The 17,563-nt window shown below is 37.7% G+C and overlaps 1 protein-coding gene and 1 long non-coding RNA gene across 5 annotated transcripts in view; one reads left to right on the top strand and one right to left on the bottom strand.

The window, feature by feature from the left end:
• Nucleotides 1-1,356: 1,356 nt before the first annotated feature.
• The window catches only part of LOC101155158 (protein cornichon homolog 3), a 64,723-nt gene continuing 48,516 nt past the window's right edge, over nt 1,357-17,563 (bottom strand). Inside the window, exons 5-8 of one of the 4 annotated variants that reach the window (XR_002293168.2) lie at nt 16,653-16,799; nt 16,113-16,168; nt 14,043-14,073; nt 1,357-4,197 (exon numbers count right to left, since the gene is read on the bottom strand). Coding sequence is in view for 3 of the 4 variants with exons in the window: in XM_011491715.3 (XP_011490017.1) it covers nt 16,138-16,168; nt 16,653-16,799 (178 nt within the window). In the remaining variant the exon portion in view is untranslated. The remainder of the gene's footprint in view (nt 4,198-14,042; nt 14,074-16,112; nt 16,169-16,652; nt 16,800-17,563) is intronic. The other 3 variants (XM_020714519.2, XM_011491715.3, XM_011491716.3) reach the window with 3 other exon arrangements.
• Nucleotides 4,204-7,336, top strand: LOC111947083. The gene is made up of 4 exons (XR_002872887.1): nt 4,204-5,042; nt 6,143-6,217; nt 6,532-6,585; nt 6,663-7,336. It is a non-coding gene; the product is annotated as an uncharacterized LOC111947083 (long non-coding RNA).

Raw genomic sequence — 17,563 nt, 5'->3', positions numbered from 1 at the left:
GATGGTGAGTGTAACACGGATAACACAAGGTTGCCATGGCGTTGCAGTCCCATCTAAGCCATTTTCTTCCGATTTTGTAAATGCAAACTGCATGGGAGGATCTGTAATTTTATGCCATAGAATTTGGTTCCAACAACTAAAATCAACATAAACGTTAACATAAACAAGATGTAAAATGTTTGTTTACCTTCATTAATTTAGTGTGTCTATGTACCATAAAACCTGGTCCCGTAGGACATTACAGAAATTTATACTTTGTGCATTGCACTTGTCCTGATGTTTTTGTTGTTTCAGTGGTCCCAAAGGGTCGACTTTGCCATCAGGCTGTCATTTGTTACAGCCGTCTGTCTGGGGATGTGCACACACAGCTATAAACAAACCACGCTGCAAGCACCAACATTTATTGGCTTCACAAGAAGCAAACAATGACAATAAAGCTCTGAAACATGTGACAAATGGAGTCATTGTGCAGCAAAGGTCTGTGCACAGCTGCATCTGTGCAGAAAATATCTCTCTGTCTCGTATAAATCAAAACGAAGACTACAAGATCTTTTCACAATGCAGTCAGTCTTGAGTCATGCAGACGAGGTTTTCTGATGATAAATGTTTCTAATGTGGAAATTGTAGACTCCTTTACAATAAGAGTTTTTTGAGAATTTTAGAACAGAAAAATCTGTCATACGGTTCAGGTCGTAAGGCAAACGGGAAACCTTTCAATTTTTTAATAAAATGGACAATCTGGTGCGCATTTTCTGTGAATTCTGGTTGTGCTTACTGACCAGGAACCGATTTGCTATAGTACACGGTGCTCAAAAGTCTGTCAAATGTTTTAGTAGGACCAAACTATAAAGATGCACCACGTCATCGATTGTTGGAACGCTATCACTACCGTAGTAAGGGGCCTGGCAGAGTGATACGTACTGTGCATCAACATACTGAACTGAAAAAATGAGAGTATTGCTTTCTAAGTGTTATTAGATGTTATTCTCAATAAAGTTTGACCTATCTGTCTGGTCAAATTTCTGCAAAGTTACTGCATATAAAATATAAAAACATTAAGAGCAACACAGTTCACTAGAAAAACTACCCTCGGCATTCTGGGTAGTGTAATCATACCACATCATATGACTGTTTGGTGTAATGCACCCCATAATTCTGTGCCCCTTGTAGTTTGAGAAATGCAGTATAGAAATCTTAAGTTTCATTTAATGATTCAATGTTCATAAAATCCTCTCTTGTCTTTTTTGGAGCCCACAAGATTCATGGAGTAGAAGACATTACACAAATTGTCAACACAAATAATTAGTTGTTTTTGTTTACTATATAGTGAAGAGACAAAGGATAAACATACCGGGAGTCTTTGGATTTTAAATATTTTATTTCATAAACAATATTGAAATTGAACTTGTTCAGATACATGTACAGAATAAAAAAAGAAAAAATGCGCAAGTTGGTGTAAGAGAAAAAGAAGGGAGCATTTGTGTCTTCTCTGGGGTGAAGGTTACACAGGTCAGCATGTGGACGCTGAGAAGCTACCTAGGTCCACACGGTTTTTGCTATTACAGCCTAATTTAGTCAAGTTGAAAAGGGGGAAAATGGTGACAGAATTTTGAAAAAAGTACATTTCAATGAGGGCATATTAAGTTCTCATTTTTTTTTATTATGAAATGCACTGAAAAGAATCAAAATTAGAAATGCCTGTGTTTAATTTTATTCCAAACAATCCAATAATTTAGTCTGAATTGGATTGAACTTTATTTTATTAATCTTTATTTCTATGTAAAGCACCCTGAGATCACCTCTGCTGTCCTACAGAAATAAATGGCATCACATTTAACTGAGATTTTAGTCTTTAATTACAGGTGGAAGGTATAAATCAGCTACGTGAGGGTCATGGTGGCAGTGTTTATGGATCTCTCAAGTGCAATTTCAAAGTATTACAAGACATTGCTCAAATTTTCTGGATACAGTTGCTGACTAATGTGTTGTCAGACCTACAGTGAAACTCTTCTGGACCAGAGAGAATGTGCTGTCCGTGTACAACCCTCTTTCTATTCTCACCCATTTGTTTTATAATCTTTGGACTCTTGGGATCAACCTTATGAGTGTCATCACATGAGGGCTTCATGGTCCATCCCAAAGGTTTTTTTTTTGCTTTCTTAAGGTTTTGTTGTGTTGTTATGAAGGTTCGTGTGAAGTCTGGTGCGGGTCAGACAGTTAAGCTGAAATGAGGGTTTAGGGTTACCCAGGGATGAAACTCATACAGCCTATATCGCCAAAGAGTGGATGTAAGCTAAAGAAAGACACACGGCTCATATGGTAAATGGCGTATTCTTATATAGCGCTTTTCTACCTACAAGGCTCAAAGCGCTTTACAGTCACAGACCCATTCACCCATTCACATTCACACACTGGTGGAGGCTCATATCCACATAACTATAAACCATAAAGAAGTGGCTAAATATCTTGTTGGATGAATTTTCACAATGTTTTGGTGCTTGGTCATTTTTCATGATTTCCCTTTTGCACCCATGAATTTTCTCCTGGTAGTAGTGTGTTTCTCGTAATTGAAAGTTGGTCCATAGGGGCAAGTGTTAGCCTTAGTCTGTTTGTGACCTGTCATCAGGCATCCAAGCAGGAACCGCAGGGTACAGGTAATGGATGAATGAAGTAAAGAGGTGTCGGTGCGTAAGAGCATAACCACTACTTATGCTTTATTTTCTTCCTGGTCTGTGTACATTTCAGTACGAACTGTCCAGTGCAGCCTGAATGTAGACCTAAGATGTAAAAGGTTTCAGTTTTGTTTTCTCAGTTGGCTTGTGCACAACTGAGAACTGAGACATTCTTTATCAAAGTGGTTCTGTTCATCACCGATCATTCAATGAACTCTCTTGGTGGCCAATTGGTAGTCAGTTCCACTCTATTCATACAACGGAATAGAAATATGTGCACAGGTCAAAACGGATTCTGTTGTTTTGCAGGTGAAAAATTCAAATTTATTCCAGTTTTGATTATCGAAAGCTTCATCTGAGGGAATCATCACTGAATATTACCTTTACACCCGCATTCATATAATAAAGGTTGGAAAATAATAAAATCCGTCCTCTAAAGTAGAGTTTCCACGCCAAAACAGTGCTAAGGATTCTCCTGAATTATCGTTTTTCCATTTTGGTAGAATAAAACAGCAAGCATTTTGGTCCGTCACCTAAAGAGAGCATTAGAAAATATTATCACATTATTTCCCTGCCTTTAAACAAGGCTAATACGTTCCTGACAGGTTGGAAGACCTTCACCTACATGGCTAGAACGTTGTACATTTCCTCGAATACTGAGCCAGAATATTGCAAAACATTGTGCAACAGCAAGGACACTGTTTGTGCAAATAATACGTGCTCAGCTACTACAAAAAGCTTTCGATGGGTCTGGGGGGATAGTTTTCAAAAGAATTTCCCACACTAACACCAGCACGACACTGAAAAAAGGCATTTGCTGCTTAGACTACTGTGGATCAGTTAGAAGATATTCTTTGAAGAAAACACAGAAAGCACTCGTCACAAAAAGCCATTAATGTTAGATAGAAATCCTGCCGTTGGTGAACTTCCAGGAAAACTTCCGGGAAAATGTCAGCAGAGTTGCTTCGTTCTGGTGCTTTTTGCTAGACCTCACCTCTCTTTGTAGTGTTCAGCCCGCTTGACCCTTGTCTTTTTTCCTTTGCACTGTTGATCGCTCTAGTTAGTGGAGCACGGTGCTGAGCAGGATAGATGGGCGCTTCATTGTGCAAACGCTGCTGTGCTTTTTCATCCTCCGGACCACGTCTGCAGTGCACACAGCAGCATCCCAGAGGAGAGGCCTTTGAACTCCTCTTTAAATGTGTTTGTTACCAATGTTGGTCAGGCAGTGAAAATCTCTGGTCTCCCCTTAGCAGACTGTAAACAGCAGATTTAGTCTACGGTTTCACACACAGGCGAGAGCAAAACCATGGTGAAGCAGAGAAGCAGCTCTGAAACCAGTTCTTTTTTTTTCTTTGTTCTTTTTGTTTTTTTTGGCTTCACAGCAAAAAAGAAAAAAAAAATCTCATCGTCTGGTTCTTATTTGTCCTCTGGACCGGCACTCTGTTGTAAAAAAGGTATCCAGAGGCGATTCTCCCTGGTAGCTAATACAATGGCTGTTTATGAGGTAACCAAGGAGTAGATCATACTGAAACACATAGAAAAGACAGAAAATACAGAGTTAAAACACCTTGAGAGGAAAAGAGACATTAAAAAAATCAATCTCTTTTCAAATTTCACCTTCCCCCCAGAAATTTTGCCCTAAAATTTATTTTAGATGTTGTTTTTACTTTCAACCACCACATTTGTTTTCAAATATGTCTGGCTTTTCAAATTTTGTTTGATTAAAGTTAAAAAACTGTACCACCTCTTTTATTCCTATGTTTTTTTTTTTAACATGTGGAAGTAAAATCCTGTAAAAAAATGAGTCCAACGATTAAAAACATAAATAAAATTAATCATTTTAGTCATGAAAGACAACATTTGTGGAAAAAAGTAGTAAAACCTGCCCTTGACTCAATTTAAAATCATTTAGGGGGTTGGAAAATCTTTAATTTAACAATTGCGCTTGGATGAGGATTTACAAACTACATGTATTTGCCACCGTCACGCGTTGACTGTATAAAAGAGCTAGACTGAGTGAGCTCTTCCAAATACGACAAAAGGTTTTTCCAAGCAGGTACACTGAAAAAACGGGAAAAGTGGGGTTGTTCAATTTACAAATAGTAAACATGTTTGTTTAATATGAACAAATTATGTTTACCTTCGAAACATAATATAATCTTGAAAATCACACATCATTTCTTGCTGTGTTACTTTTATATATTTAAATCATGTTGACAAAACATGAAATAGTTATGCTTGATCCTTTGCCCCTTAATTTTGGATCAGTAAACCCCATCGGTGAAGAAGAATTCCAGGAGGGGAAACTTTGCAGTCAGCCATTTTAGAGAAGCTACAAGCACCTGCTCTGGCTGGAGGAACTTAAAAAAGGTAAGTTAATTTACTCTAACAAATTAATTTAAGAAAGTGGAAGGCGTAAATGTATCATTAGTGTTATTTTTTTCCACGGGGAAGAGCTTTGTAATCCACTTTTGTCGTAGTTATCAAAGTTAAGGCTCTGCGCGCCACTTTTGTCCCTGCCGGCCGCAGCCCTCGGACGGCAGGTAGGGGGGAGGTGTGTGCGCGCGGTACATTGTACTTTCATGTCGCAGGCAGATTCAGCTGTAAACGCGGTGATTTCAAATGATGTACGGGGAAGAGTGGTGAGTAGTTATGCCGTAGGAATTCGCTTTTGACAGAGGGCAGTGGGCGCTTGTGGGCACGGCTTTTTTTTTTTCCACAGGCAGGGGAATTTTCATCGTCACTAAGTCAGTGGATTTCTTTTTGCTAAATTCTGCGTTGTGGAGACCGAAATTGAAGGAAAATGTGAGAAGCTATCATTACTATTGTCATTATTTAGTTTTTCCATACCGTTCCACCATGAGCTAGTTTAAGGACAGCATTATTTGACCAGTAAACAGCAGCGCACTTCTGTCTCAGTCAGCTGTCAATCATTCTCCGTGCGCGTCTCGTGCACAGAATGCGTTTGGTGTGTCCAGTTTACATAAATCTTTGGTTTCAATCAGAGCTTTGTTTTCATTCTATGATGCTGAACATATTTTTTATTTTAGCTTTGAGAGTTTAATTGAGTGAAAATATTCATGTCCTTTTGGAACAAGTGTATAATGTGTAGTAAAAAGTTTACTGCCTTATAATAATGTCTGTAATCCTACTTCACATATTCCTCCCATTTGTGATAAATTAATATGGGAATCCTTTATGGGTGGGGGGGATTATCCACTCCCGATCTGCTAGTTTAGTTTTGCAGTTTCCATTTCAAAATTCGCGGGTTCTCATAAGCCTGGTTTGAATCCTGTGGGGGGAGGAGGTGTCTAATGTTCTTTCTGGTCTAATTTCTTCAGAATATTTTTGCAGCTATTTATTTCAAACCAATGCATGTTTAGTTATTAAAATGATACAACAAAGCTGTGGAAGTCTCACTCTCTATATATATTTGAAATTTAACTAATAAACCTCCGTCCTGATTACAGTGCTCATCACACAACACTTCCAACTGCTCCTCCCTGATCATGCTGGGGTCCATGCTCCAGTCTTCACTGAGTCAGGTGGGTCACCATGCATTTACTATATATTATTGGAATTATTGTCTCCTGGATTGTCATCGAATCGGGAGGTAACCAAGATTGCCAGCCCTACTCTTTACACGCACCTTTTATGTAGAGAGATACATAATAAACCTAATAAATAATGAAATTGATGGTTGATCAGTTATCCCACTACCTCTGTTAACATGACACTAAGGATATAATGATTTTGTTAACACAGTAACTATAACATTTATTGATGAGCCAAGAGTAAGAATTGTATTTTTCCAAAGTTTTCATGTGAATTTAAAATTTTTTGACTCTTTGTATTTCAGACTGCTGAACTTCTCGCCAATATAAGCAAGTTCAGGGGTTTATTCAAAGTATAGGTGAGTTGTGTAATCTAGACGCTTTAACTAAACTTCAAATGTGAACTGTGCACACAAATATCTTCTGTGTTCTTCAGAATGAAGACCATGCAGCACTCCAGGAGGCAATCGAGGACACCACGGTGGGAATTTCCCTCCTAATGGAAACTGGCAGTGGTGAGGAAGAGGACATTCTCGTGGTCCACATCTCCCAGGCTGTGGTGGTCGACCCACCAAGTGTCTGAGTGGCAGATGCCAAGGCTTTTTTGGCCTTATTTACAGCACAAATCTGATTACCATCCTCATCTCAGAAACACCTTGTCATGGGGCCGTGACTTTGCTCCTGCTATGATCTCCTGGAGGCCCTTCCCTTCTTGAGCTCTCCCGCTGGTCACAGGTGTTGTGTATTATGTTGATTGGTTTGTCTATTTATGCAGTGTCTGATCTTGTTTCTGTGTCGGAGCGTCTTCGTTCTACGCTCTGGTGTTATGGTTCTCTGGCATTAAAGCCCCTTCGAGTGAACTATTGGATTTGGGTCGTTCTTCCTGCTCTTGGGTTCTCTCCCTTGGACATTCCGTCACACACCTTTGAGGTAATCCAAAAAAAAACTGTATTAGAGTTGTAAGGCAAAGTGGTGTCTAAGGTTTCAGGCTTAAAGATCCAACTCTTTGAATAAAATGACCTTTAAATAGTTTAACTTTTTCCTAAGAAGGGATTCCAGCTGTTTGCTTTGGCTCTGTTATCTTCTGTTTAATAAAAATGGCAAGCCCAATTTATTGTGATTTGTCATTTTATGCTACACTGTAAACATATTTTTCAAGTTTAGATAATAAAAAAGTTAAATCTGAAATTTGTGTTCAGTGTCATATGTTCATTGGATTTTCATAATGCACAAGAAAGTATTTGCTTTAAATAATAATCTGCAATTGCAATTTTATTTTTCAATTTAAATTTTATTAAAATAATTTATAAATTAAATGAACTATGTAGGTGATTTCAAACAAATAATAGCGTTTTAAATGTTTGAAAAAATTATGGTAAATGACATAATAAAATCTTGTTTGTTTATGTAAAATTATTAGGTGCAGAAACAAAGAAGCATTCATTACAGTAGAACATGATTTTATTATGAGCAATAATTATATTGGTTCAACATGATTTTTTTGCGCGCAACCGCTGTCCATGATTTTTTTATGTCAATCCAACAGGTCTTTTTTTTCAGTGTAGTTCCAAACAGGAAGTACCTGGTGACTCCAAGAAGCTTATATCCCATTGACTCCTATTGAGGAAGAAACAGTTATTACTCAGTCATTATATTTGTCAGAATAAGCATTTTTGCTCTGCTACCTTTACACGTTCTTGCTAATCCTTTTTTTTAATATCATATTTATTTCTGTAGTGCCAGTTATTTAAATTATAAACTAACCAATCAGATGTCTTGATAGAAGTATGCAGTGGCTACATTCAAAGCATTTGATTGACACATTTTGGATCAATCATTGCTTACTGAAGACCTCTGGCTCCTACATGGCGGCGTCCACGTAGCAAAAAAGTGCCGACTTAATTGACTTAATTTCTTTGGAACTGAAATTAAGCAATTTTCTATGGGTGACATCCTATTCACTATAAAGTTAATGGTGTCACTAAAAGCATCAAAAATTTCCAATAAGGGGTAAATTAATTACTTTATTGTTCCTTTTTCCTAAATAGAAACACTTAATTTTATCAATCTTGTGGAACAGATTTGCGATCAGTTTCCCATCATTCATTTGAAGTCAGTGTTCCTTTTTGGGTACTCCTTATCCATTTATTATTGAGTCTTTTTTTATACAGAAACCTTGGTGCAAACTTTTCCCCAGGTGGGAATTATGGGTAAATCTGTCAAGAAATATAAACCTTCTTGTCATGATTTGAACTTGTCTTGTTTTTGGTCCTTGTTCTGTCTTGTTTCTGTTTCCTGTTTTATTTTGAAAGTCTCCTGTCTTGTCTGTTTTCTTGAGTTTTACTTCCTTTGGTCCCCATCAGCCCTGATCGTGTCCACCTGTGTCTTGTCTGCCCTGTCTGTATTTAAGTCTTGTCTCTGCCTTCCTCCTGTGTTGGTCCATTAGTGTTCCTGTTCTGGTGTTCTCGTCTTGTCATGCCAAGTTCCTTGTTTTCTTGCCACGTCACAGTGAGTTATGTTTCAGTTCTGAGATCCTGCTCTGCAGCGCTTTTCGTTTGTGTTTCGCATTAAACCCCTTTGCCTCTGATCCTCATGCCTCCACCTCTGCGTCTGGGTCCAACCGGCTCTCGAGCCACCCTGCACCATGACACTTCTTAAGGATATATTGCAGCAAAAAGCAACACAAACAGGAACTTAGTCCAAAGTTAAGTATGTGTGACACAATGAGACGTTGGTGATGATCTCAGAAAGGTTGATGTTTCACATTAAACTGGAAAACAGTTTCCAAAAAAGTATATTGTAATATTTTATAAGAACAAAGACACCAGACACAAAGTCACCGTGACAACAGACTCATGCCCGACTCATTAGAGTCTGATAAAAGATAAAGTCCATTTCAGTACAAATCCCTTAGGTCTAAGTAAAGGGTGGTACCAAATAAACTTTTCATATAAAAACTAGTCACAAACTACAATCCACGCTGATCCGCAAACTTTATTTTACAAGTGAGACCAAACTGGAGATGTTTGACCATGTGGAATGCTTAGAGCTAAACTCAGCAGTGGCTGAATTTGTAGCCAAAGCACCTGGCTAACATGCAGTCACCTTGGACTCTGTATACCAGAGGCATGAGGCCATCTGTCCAAGAGCATTTTAGCAAAAGTAGGTCGTATGGCATTGTAAAAAGCAGGAGCACTGTCCTTTATATTGTGAGGTTTTAAACAAAAAGCATAGGACTAAAAGAGGAGGTACAAACCTTCATGATTTCATGATCTTACAACAACAGTTTCACTTGATCTTTCTTATTGTTGACCAAACAAAAAGTTTTTTTGACTCTTAAAAAACTCCCATCAACTTCCTTTCCTTATTAAATGTCACAAGTTTACATTTTTAGGTTTTTACCATGACCTAGAAATGTAAAACTGCTTATCCTTCCTGGCAGGTGTTTGTCGAAATCGGACCCACAAATCTGTGAAAAACTTGCAAACCAAAAAAGGAAAAAGCCGATGAGCGTCATGTAATGCAATGAGCATGTGCAAAACAAGCTGTAAAGCACAAGTTAGCAGTGAAATGGCCAAAGGGATTTTGCCAAGTTTTGTATTTTTCGCATTAGCGCTGTCGCCCAACACCGCTCGGCTGTTTGGCCTCAGAACGGCGCTGCTGTGTTTACCTGAATAAAAAAACCCATCAGAATGAAAGTCCCTCCATCAGTAGCGGCTTTATCCCCGGCTGAAGATTTGACACTTGTCAGGCTGAGCTTGGACATGACGAGAACAGATCAGCACCTCACAGACAGAAAGCTATAGCGCTCCAAACGTCTTGTGCTCTCTCCTGGAGGACTCTGCCAGCTCATGCCGACTCAACCAGTGTCTTATGGTGACAAAGATGCAATTTCACTCTCTGGTTTGTGAATGTTAACAGACAGAATTTAAAAAAAAAAGTGTTAGAGAGAAAAGGATGGGTTTCTTCAGAGGGAGTCCTCCTGTTAAAGTCCTACTCCGATCATCTTTTGAGCTATTATAAAAACCTTTCCAGTGGTCTTTTAATTATGATTACGCCGTTTCTAGAAAAGCAAAAAATAAAAATAAAAAAAATAGTGTGTTTTTTTAGGACATAGCAGTGGTTCATTTGAAATTTGCCTCTCAGTTGTGGGCGGGACCAACTCTGCACGCGCACCCTGTCACCCGTCTATATGCACACTCTCCCACCAGCTTATAGCCCGTCACACTCAACTGAAAATTAGTGGAGCAGCACAAAGGGCTATTCAGCTATTCAGCCTCATCTGAGCCAGATACCAGCTCCAACAAGGAAAACAAAAACGTACATGGATCTAGTCGTATACCAGTGGGGGATTGCGTGTTTTCTACGTATCAAATGATCTCTTTTAGAAAACAGCATTTTTTTGGCTGCTCCTGATTTACAACGATTTGAATAAAGCAATACTCAGAAATGCACATTTATGCTTAATTTCTTTAAAATATGTCCTCCATTGTTAAAAAAAAACACAGGAATGTGTTAAAAAAAATTTTTATGGGAGTGGGTCTTTACAGTTTCACCTGATTAGTGGATAAGAGATCTTTAAAAGTTAAAGTTTGATTTGGCTATTTTACTTCTAAAGATCATTTGCAACACTAAACTCTGTGTTCAACATAAATACTGTTGTTGATTTAGTTAATCACGTGACTAATTTATTTATTCCTTTATTTGCCATGATTATGTTTAATTTTCCTTAGAACCCCAACATACAAAATTAAATAGTGTGGCCAAAAAAATGAACAAAACCCTTAATTTCTGATGTTTGCATAAAGAGTTGAGGTTTTGCGATCAGCTATGCAGAAAAGACTACTGGTTAAGAAATTGAAATGACTAATTCACCAGCAAAAGCATTTGTCTTCTCAGTTTGTAATTGCATGACTACCTGTTCATGCATTTCAAACCCCTGTCATGACCAGCGAAGTGTTTGTCAGCTTATTTAAGACACAGGTCAGCCTGTTTGACATACTTAAATAAGAATCTGAGCTGAATTGTATTACTGGAGGTAATCCCACTACATCATCCGCTGGTTTGTCTCCTTCTGCGATTTATTTCTCGTCTGTGTCGTTGAAACACAGTGAGGTCAAAGTGATGAACAATCTGTCCTGATTTTCTCTAAGAAAATGCAACCATCAAAAAAACAAAAATGTTAACCTTTTTTCTGTATTTTAATTGAATCGATCATGAATAAGGAATGCATGGTAAATTAAAATTATATATTTATATTTTTTGGATACTTGTATTAAACAACAAGAAATTCATTAAGAACTTTATGTGGAAATTTTCTGTAAATAATTAGTGATGACCTAATATTTGTTAGATTATACTGTAAAAATTACATTAATGTTTATTTGTGTTATAGTGTTTTAGTATGAAGTAATGTTAAAATACTGTTGAAATTATTACATAATAAAGTTTGATAATTATAATTATATTAAAATAGGTGAAACATACTATTTATGATACATTTTACTGTTAGACCATAAAGCACACTTAAAATCCTTTAATTTTGACCATAATAGACAATCCAGAGCCATAAAAAAAAAGAAAAAAAAAGTTAAAAAATGTCAGGTTTTTTTTAAATTACAATTTGAAGCAATATTGGGATTACCTGTAGCTATGAAAAGTGCATTCAAGGGCATTCCTTAATTTTTTGTAACATTTTCACATCACAAAACAGTCACTCTAATTGAAAATGTTCAATTTCTAATGTACAACTGCCGCTCTGCTGAAACTATTTCTTAGAAAAGGACAGTTTTTGTTTGTTTGTTTGTTTTTTGGCTAAAAATGACCACTGGGAACGCTTTGAAAATAGATAAAAAGATAATCGGAGTGGGACTTTTAGGTGAGTATAGTATAATATATCTATAGTATAATATACAGTATATATATATATTGGTAAGCACAAAGTATCCTGGTATTGTGAGATCAAGTTCTTTGTGGGGGAAAATAACAGACGCCTTGATTAGCAGTACCATACACTCAAATATAATTCAATTAAAAATAATTATTTTTTTAGTTTAAAAATGTTATCGCCAAATGTTCTGCCAGAAAAATTTACCACAAAAATGGATATTCTGGAAATCAGTTTTTTGGTTACATGTGGCTGTTGCTTTTTTATGCAGCAAGTTAACCAAGCAAACATTCCATTTTCATGCTCCGGAAAGACAGAGGAGAATCAAGGTTGGGCTGCCTCAGTGCAGCACACAGGCTGATGCATTTAACAACATGCTTCAGATCAAGCAATGAAAGAAAACCTGTTTTCATCTTGCAAGGAGTGAAAGTTTTTGTTATTGGGAAGGACAAGGAGGGTGAAAGGTTGAGGAGTCACAATCCGAGCAGGTCTGAGGAGGGGGAGCCGATGACAGACAGTGCTGTAGAAGCCCATTATTGACGCCTCCACTCCTGTTTTTCCAGATTTATTAGGGAAAGGTGAACTCCATGCTGTTGGGAGTCAGCACTTCTGTTTTGCTGCACGCAGGTGGATCAAATGACAGGTTAGATTCAGCCCAGTGAGAAAAGTGTGTTCATCTGTGCCTGATAGAGCATGCTTAGTTCTGTTCTGTGTTTACAGTGCTTAAAGACAAGGGTCAGTGAATGTGAGCTTTGTTTTGAGGGTTAACATAATGCAGGTGAGTTGGTTTCTGGAAAAGAGCACATCAAGCACAGGTGCAAAAAACACATACAAGCCCCGCCCAGAAATGAAAGAAGGCTTCAGGCTGCTTCACTTCCAGTGAAACCAGAACCATGGCTTCCAAATGCCATTTTCTTTTAATTTAAGGAGTTTTTATTTGGAATAAATAGAAAACCAAAAAAAGTAAAGCAATGTCAATTAGTTTTTTTCTTAAGTTGTAAGAATCATTCATAATAATAGGAAAAAAATTAGCCTCCTAAAACTCTGATGCTATGTTCACACCGAGCATGTGACTCATGTTCAATAATGTGCTTTTAGCATATAGTGTTCACACTGGACTGCCGCTACCTGATACTAGTGGGTGTTTACCATCTACAGTTGGAATAGGCTTGATGCGAAATGTCGGAGCGGTTCAAATATTGTGAATCTTGTTGGGTTGGTTTTTTTTTTTCAGTTTTATTCCGATATATGAAAGATTTCATATAATTCCGCCCGGGCACAAACCACAATTATTAATTTCTCCTCCATGATCAATTTTCAAATGTTTAGCATGTTTGTTAATTAATGGAGACTTTATCCATTCGTCATGACCAAATCTGAGTCCCTGATTGGTCAAAGTTCAACCTTGTTTCTCTTTTCAGTGTGTGCGTATTTAGTATGTAGAGCCTAAAAAAAATAGTAAAAACTTGTGTACTGCTTAGACACATGTTTATTTAGGCTGAATTCCAAATTCTTCCCCTACTCCGACAGTCATGGAAAAATTTGTGTCTTTGAATCCGAACGTTAATCCCACTCGATGACATCATCAATCGTTAGCGTAGAGCTGCTCCTGCTCGGAAAATCCATAACAACACAAGTTTTATAACCTTAAAAAAGGTCTTCCTAAAACAAATAGTCATTAAAATATAAACTATTTCAGACAACCCTTTCCCTCCAAATGCCCTTACAATTGGAGAGGAAGGGAGAAGCCGTAGGGGTAGTGGAAGAATTCGGATTCTGCCACAGACTTTTATCGGAAGTGGTCGGTAGAATGCATCTTGCTGAGGGCGGTGTGAACGTAGCTTCAAAGAAATTGTAACAAACTGGAAATGTTTGATTAACCACACAGAATTGGAAGTGAATGCACCATCACCTGGAACAGCAGAATACCTTCCTCCTGCCGTTGCTGGCACCATGGGGTCTGTAAAGCAGCACGGTCCAGTATGAGCCGGAGTGGGGCGGGATGGTGTGAGATGAAGAAGCGAGATGGTTTCAGTTCAAGCTGAGCACTTATTTCACAACCATGGATAAGCAGTGCCCATAGCAAAAACAGCAGCTAGGAAGACGCTTTACTTTGCTGAACTTATTTGTTGCATTTAAACTTAATAAAAAACTAAACCCACTTCTTTAATTAAAATTTTACATTTTTAAATTTGAAGTTATTTTCTTTGACAATGGTGATGCTAAAATTAGCTAAATACAACCTCAAATGAAAACCAACCTTTATCTATGTCTGCAACAAATCTAACTAGATAGCTAGGTATTAAGTAAACATCTCTCAAAACGGAATGCTAATTAACACAAACCTTTTGTATTTAAAGCTTTACTGCATTTAAAATTGCGTTTTTTTTTTCATGTTGTAGACCAATTCCTACTCCTAAAAATGTCATTAATTTAGTTTTATAAAAAAATGTTGGGATATATTAAGCTTTTCTTCGGTCTAATGATGGCGCCTACTGCACTATAGGACTGACTACATTTTACCGCCTTGTCTCTATCAGTGAGACAGACATTTGTACACAAAGGTTTTTTATTCAACACTTTATGGTGGTAAACTGTTGAATTTGGGTGCAAAACAGCTTTGTTCAGCTTCAGAATTTGTTGTAAATACGCCAATAGTGTAAGCACTCAAAGAGTTACGGTAGTTTGAAGAGCGTGTTATTTCCTATCACCGGCGTCACTGGTATTTATTTGAGGTTGAATCTGCCTATTTCATAGGGTGCTGTTTTTTAAAGACTTTATGCATTAATTTTTATTAAACTGTAATTAACAAACAAGCATTGATGTGGATAGAGAGATTTTCTTCATTAAAATAGAAGCACTTGGCATTGAAATGGATGCACTACAAATGAAAATCATAAATTGCTTGCTCAGCTTTATTGCTTCATAGAAGAACAACTTTGTGTAACACCGTGCCAGGAGGGAGCCCTCAAGCGCCACAACTTATTTGTGATGGTTGTCAAATTTAAAAAAAAACTTGGACGAATGTTTATTTCTCAGAATCTCATTATTCTTATCAAATGCTGAAATGACTGAGTTTAAAACGCAGCTATAAAACACAGACTAACATTAGTACAGCATTTGTGTAGCTCAGACTTTAACTTTAAAAAAGTCTGTAAATTTACCATATTGGCCCAGATATAAAACAACTGAGAATAAAAGAAAACCCCTTCCGTTAAATTTAGAAAATGTGTTTGAAAACCTTTTTTGTTAGTTTGATTAAACTGGTAAATATGTGTCTATTACAGTACATACAAATATGCTTTCCTTTAAATCCTAAAAACCAAGAGATGTTTATCCATAGATTCAGAACTAAAAAAATCGTGTTATGATGAACGTTTACTCTGGACCACATAAGAGGCAGCTAACTTTAATGGCTAGGCTGGGTTGGGCTCTCCCACCATCTTCCACTGGTGAAGGAGGGCACTTACAGCGGGGTATTTAGGCCTCACCAGAGAGACAAAACCCTCAAACTCTAGTCTACCTGAAAACAAAAAGTTTCCATCTGGTCGCTCATACAACCAGTTTACATACATTTCAAGTAGGAATTTCAAAAACAGCTCAGTCTGAATTGGAAAAAGTTGTTTAAAAGAATCAATTTTGACTTAGCAGTAAAAATGAATTATCCTATAAACAAGATACTCCTATGAAAATGTATGGGACTGCATGGATTTCCTTTTTTTTGTCCTGGTCCATAACTACCAGCAGCCTGTGCATCTCCTAGCATTTCATCCCAATTTATTCTATTCAGTTCGAAGCAAACCAAAGTAGATTTTGGCATCACCCAGACCATTATAAAGGCTGTAGCTCATATATTTTGCTCATTCTGGGATTGAAACAATTAAGATTTTAGAACACTTAAAGAACACACTGTCTTATATTGGGACCAATACAGACTAAAACCCTTTAAAATCTCTTACTACAAAAACAAGAACAAAGCAAAAAGTATAAGGGTTGTACCTTTAAATGTTTCCATTGATTAGACCTAATAGAGGGATATGTCCAGGTTCCAAACACTGCAGCACCCACAAGACGCACGGGACAGGAATCCAGAGAGATTACAGTTGGACAGGGATAGGAAAGCTCTGACTGTTGCTGTTACATAACAGTGAAAAATTCTTGCAAGAAGCAGGTGAGCATTGGAGAATCCCAGGTAATTCAAAGTGAAGGCATTGGAACAAAAACATTCTTGAGCAATAAAATGTAGCAAACATCTCTTACAATCTGTTGGCTGGACCTTTACTGGTGGTGCTCGCCAATGAAGTAAAGAATCAAGTTCTCCTAATATCACATGCATCTAACGACTACAGTATACTCAAGAGTTAGCATGTGATTGACAGAGAAATTGTTACTTTATTCAATGATTTGCACACACTTTGCTACAAAACTGAAAAGAAAAAAATCTAAATTCAATTGAAAACATAAAATTTCTACAAAAAAATAAGATTTTCTCTACAGAAAATCCAATGATTTCCCCACGCCTTGTAGCTCCGCACTTACCAGTAGAGATAGTAGAAGAAGGAGAGGACAAAGAAGGAAAGCTTGCACCAGGCCTCCTTCAGGCAGAACTTGAGCGTGTCACCATTCATCACAGATGCGGGGTCGTACAGCAGCTCCTTGGTGTCCGTTGGGGAATGAAAGTACCTGCCACAAGGGGCAAAAAAACCACACCCCGGGTAGTTGACCCGTTCCAGACCACAGACAATGGGAGATAGTTGAGGGAGGTTATGGGAGGAAGAAGACAGCGCGGGTAAAAATGGCTTGTTAGGCCGGGACACCATCATGCAGAAGACGTGTGTAACGCTGGTCGATTGGAATCGACTTTTTAATAAGATAGCCTCCAAATCTAGCACACATATCACTGGGGGAAAATGGCACATCTGATCTAGGTAATCAGCACAAAGGGCAAACTTTTGTTTTTCTCCATGTGGATGGGGGCAAAAAAAATGTTTCCTAGAAATCACACACTCAAAAAGTCATGAGGAATTGTATTATGTGCAAGCAATGTGAGTTCAAAGCAGTCTATGTGATGCTAAAACCATAAATTAGGGTAACGCTTTTTCTGCTTTACTGTTATGGCAAGAACTGGCACAGTTATAGCATCCTTTGTACTTTGGTAAATCAGATGGCAACCTGGACGAGGGAAACAAAGACGTACATGGATCTAGTCGCCTGCAAGTGAACGCATCAGCATAGAGTGGAGTAGAGAGCTTGTGGCCAACCGATTGTAGGCCCTACCTCACTGCTACGGCCTTTTGCTTCACTTTAAGTTCTGTTTGGTTGGAATTTAGTAATTTGTAAATATATTTGTATGGAGACAATTCTTTTGGTGTTTTGTTAATTTACAATGGGCAAAAACATTTTCTTTGATGTTATGCTCCTCTACGGCCCCTAGACTTAAAAAGGGGCTT

This window comes from Oryzias latipes, chromosome 24 (genome assembly GCF_002234675.1).
Source record: "Oryzias latipes chromosome 24, ASM223467v1".
Classification (NCBI taxonomy): Eukaryota; Metazoa; Chordata; class Actinopteri; order Beloniformes; family Adrianichthyidae; genus Oryzias; species Oryzias latipes.
Note: the sequence above shows the minus strand (reverse complement) of the source record. Positions and strands in the feature narration are given on the sequence as shown.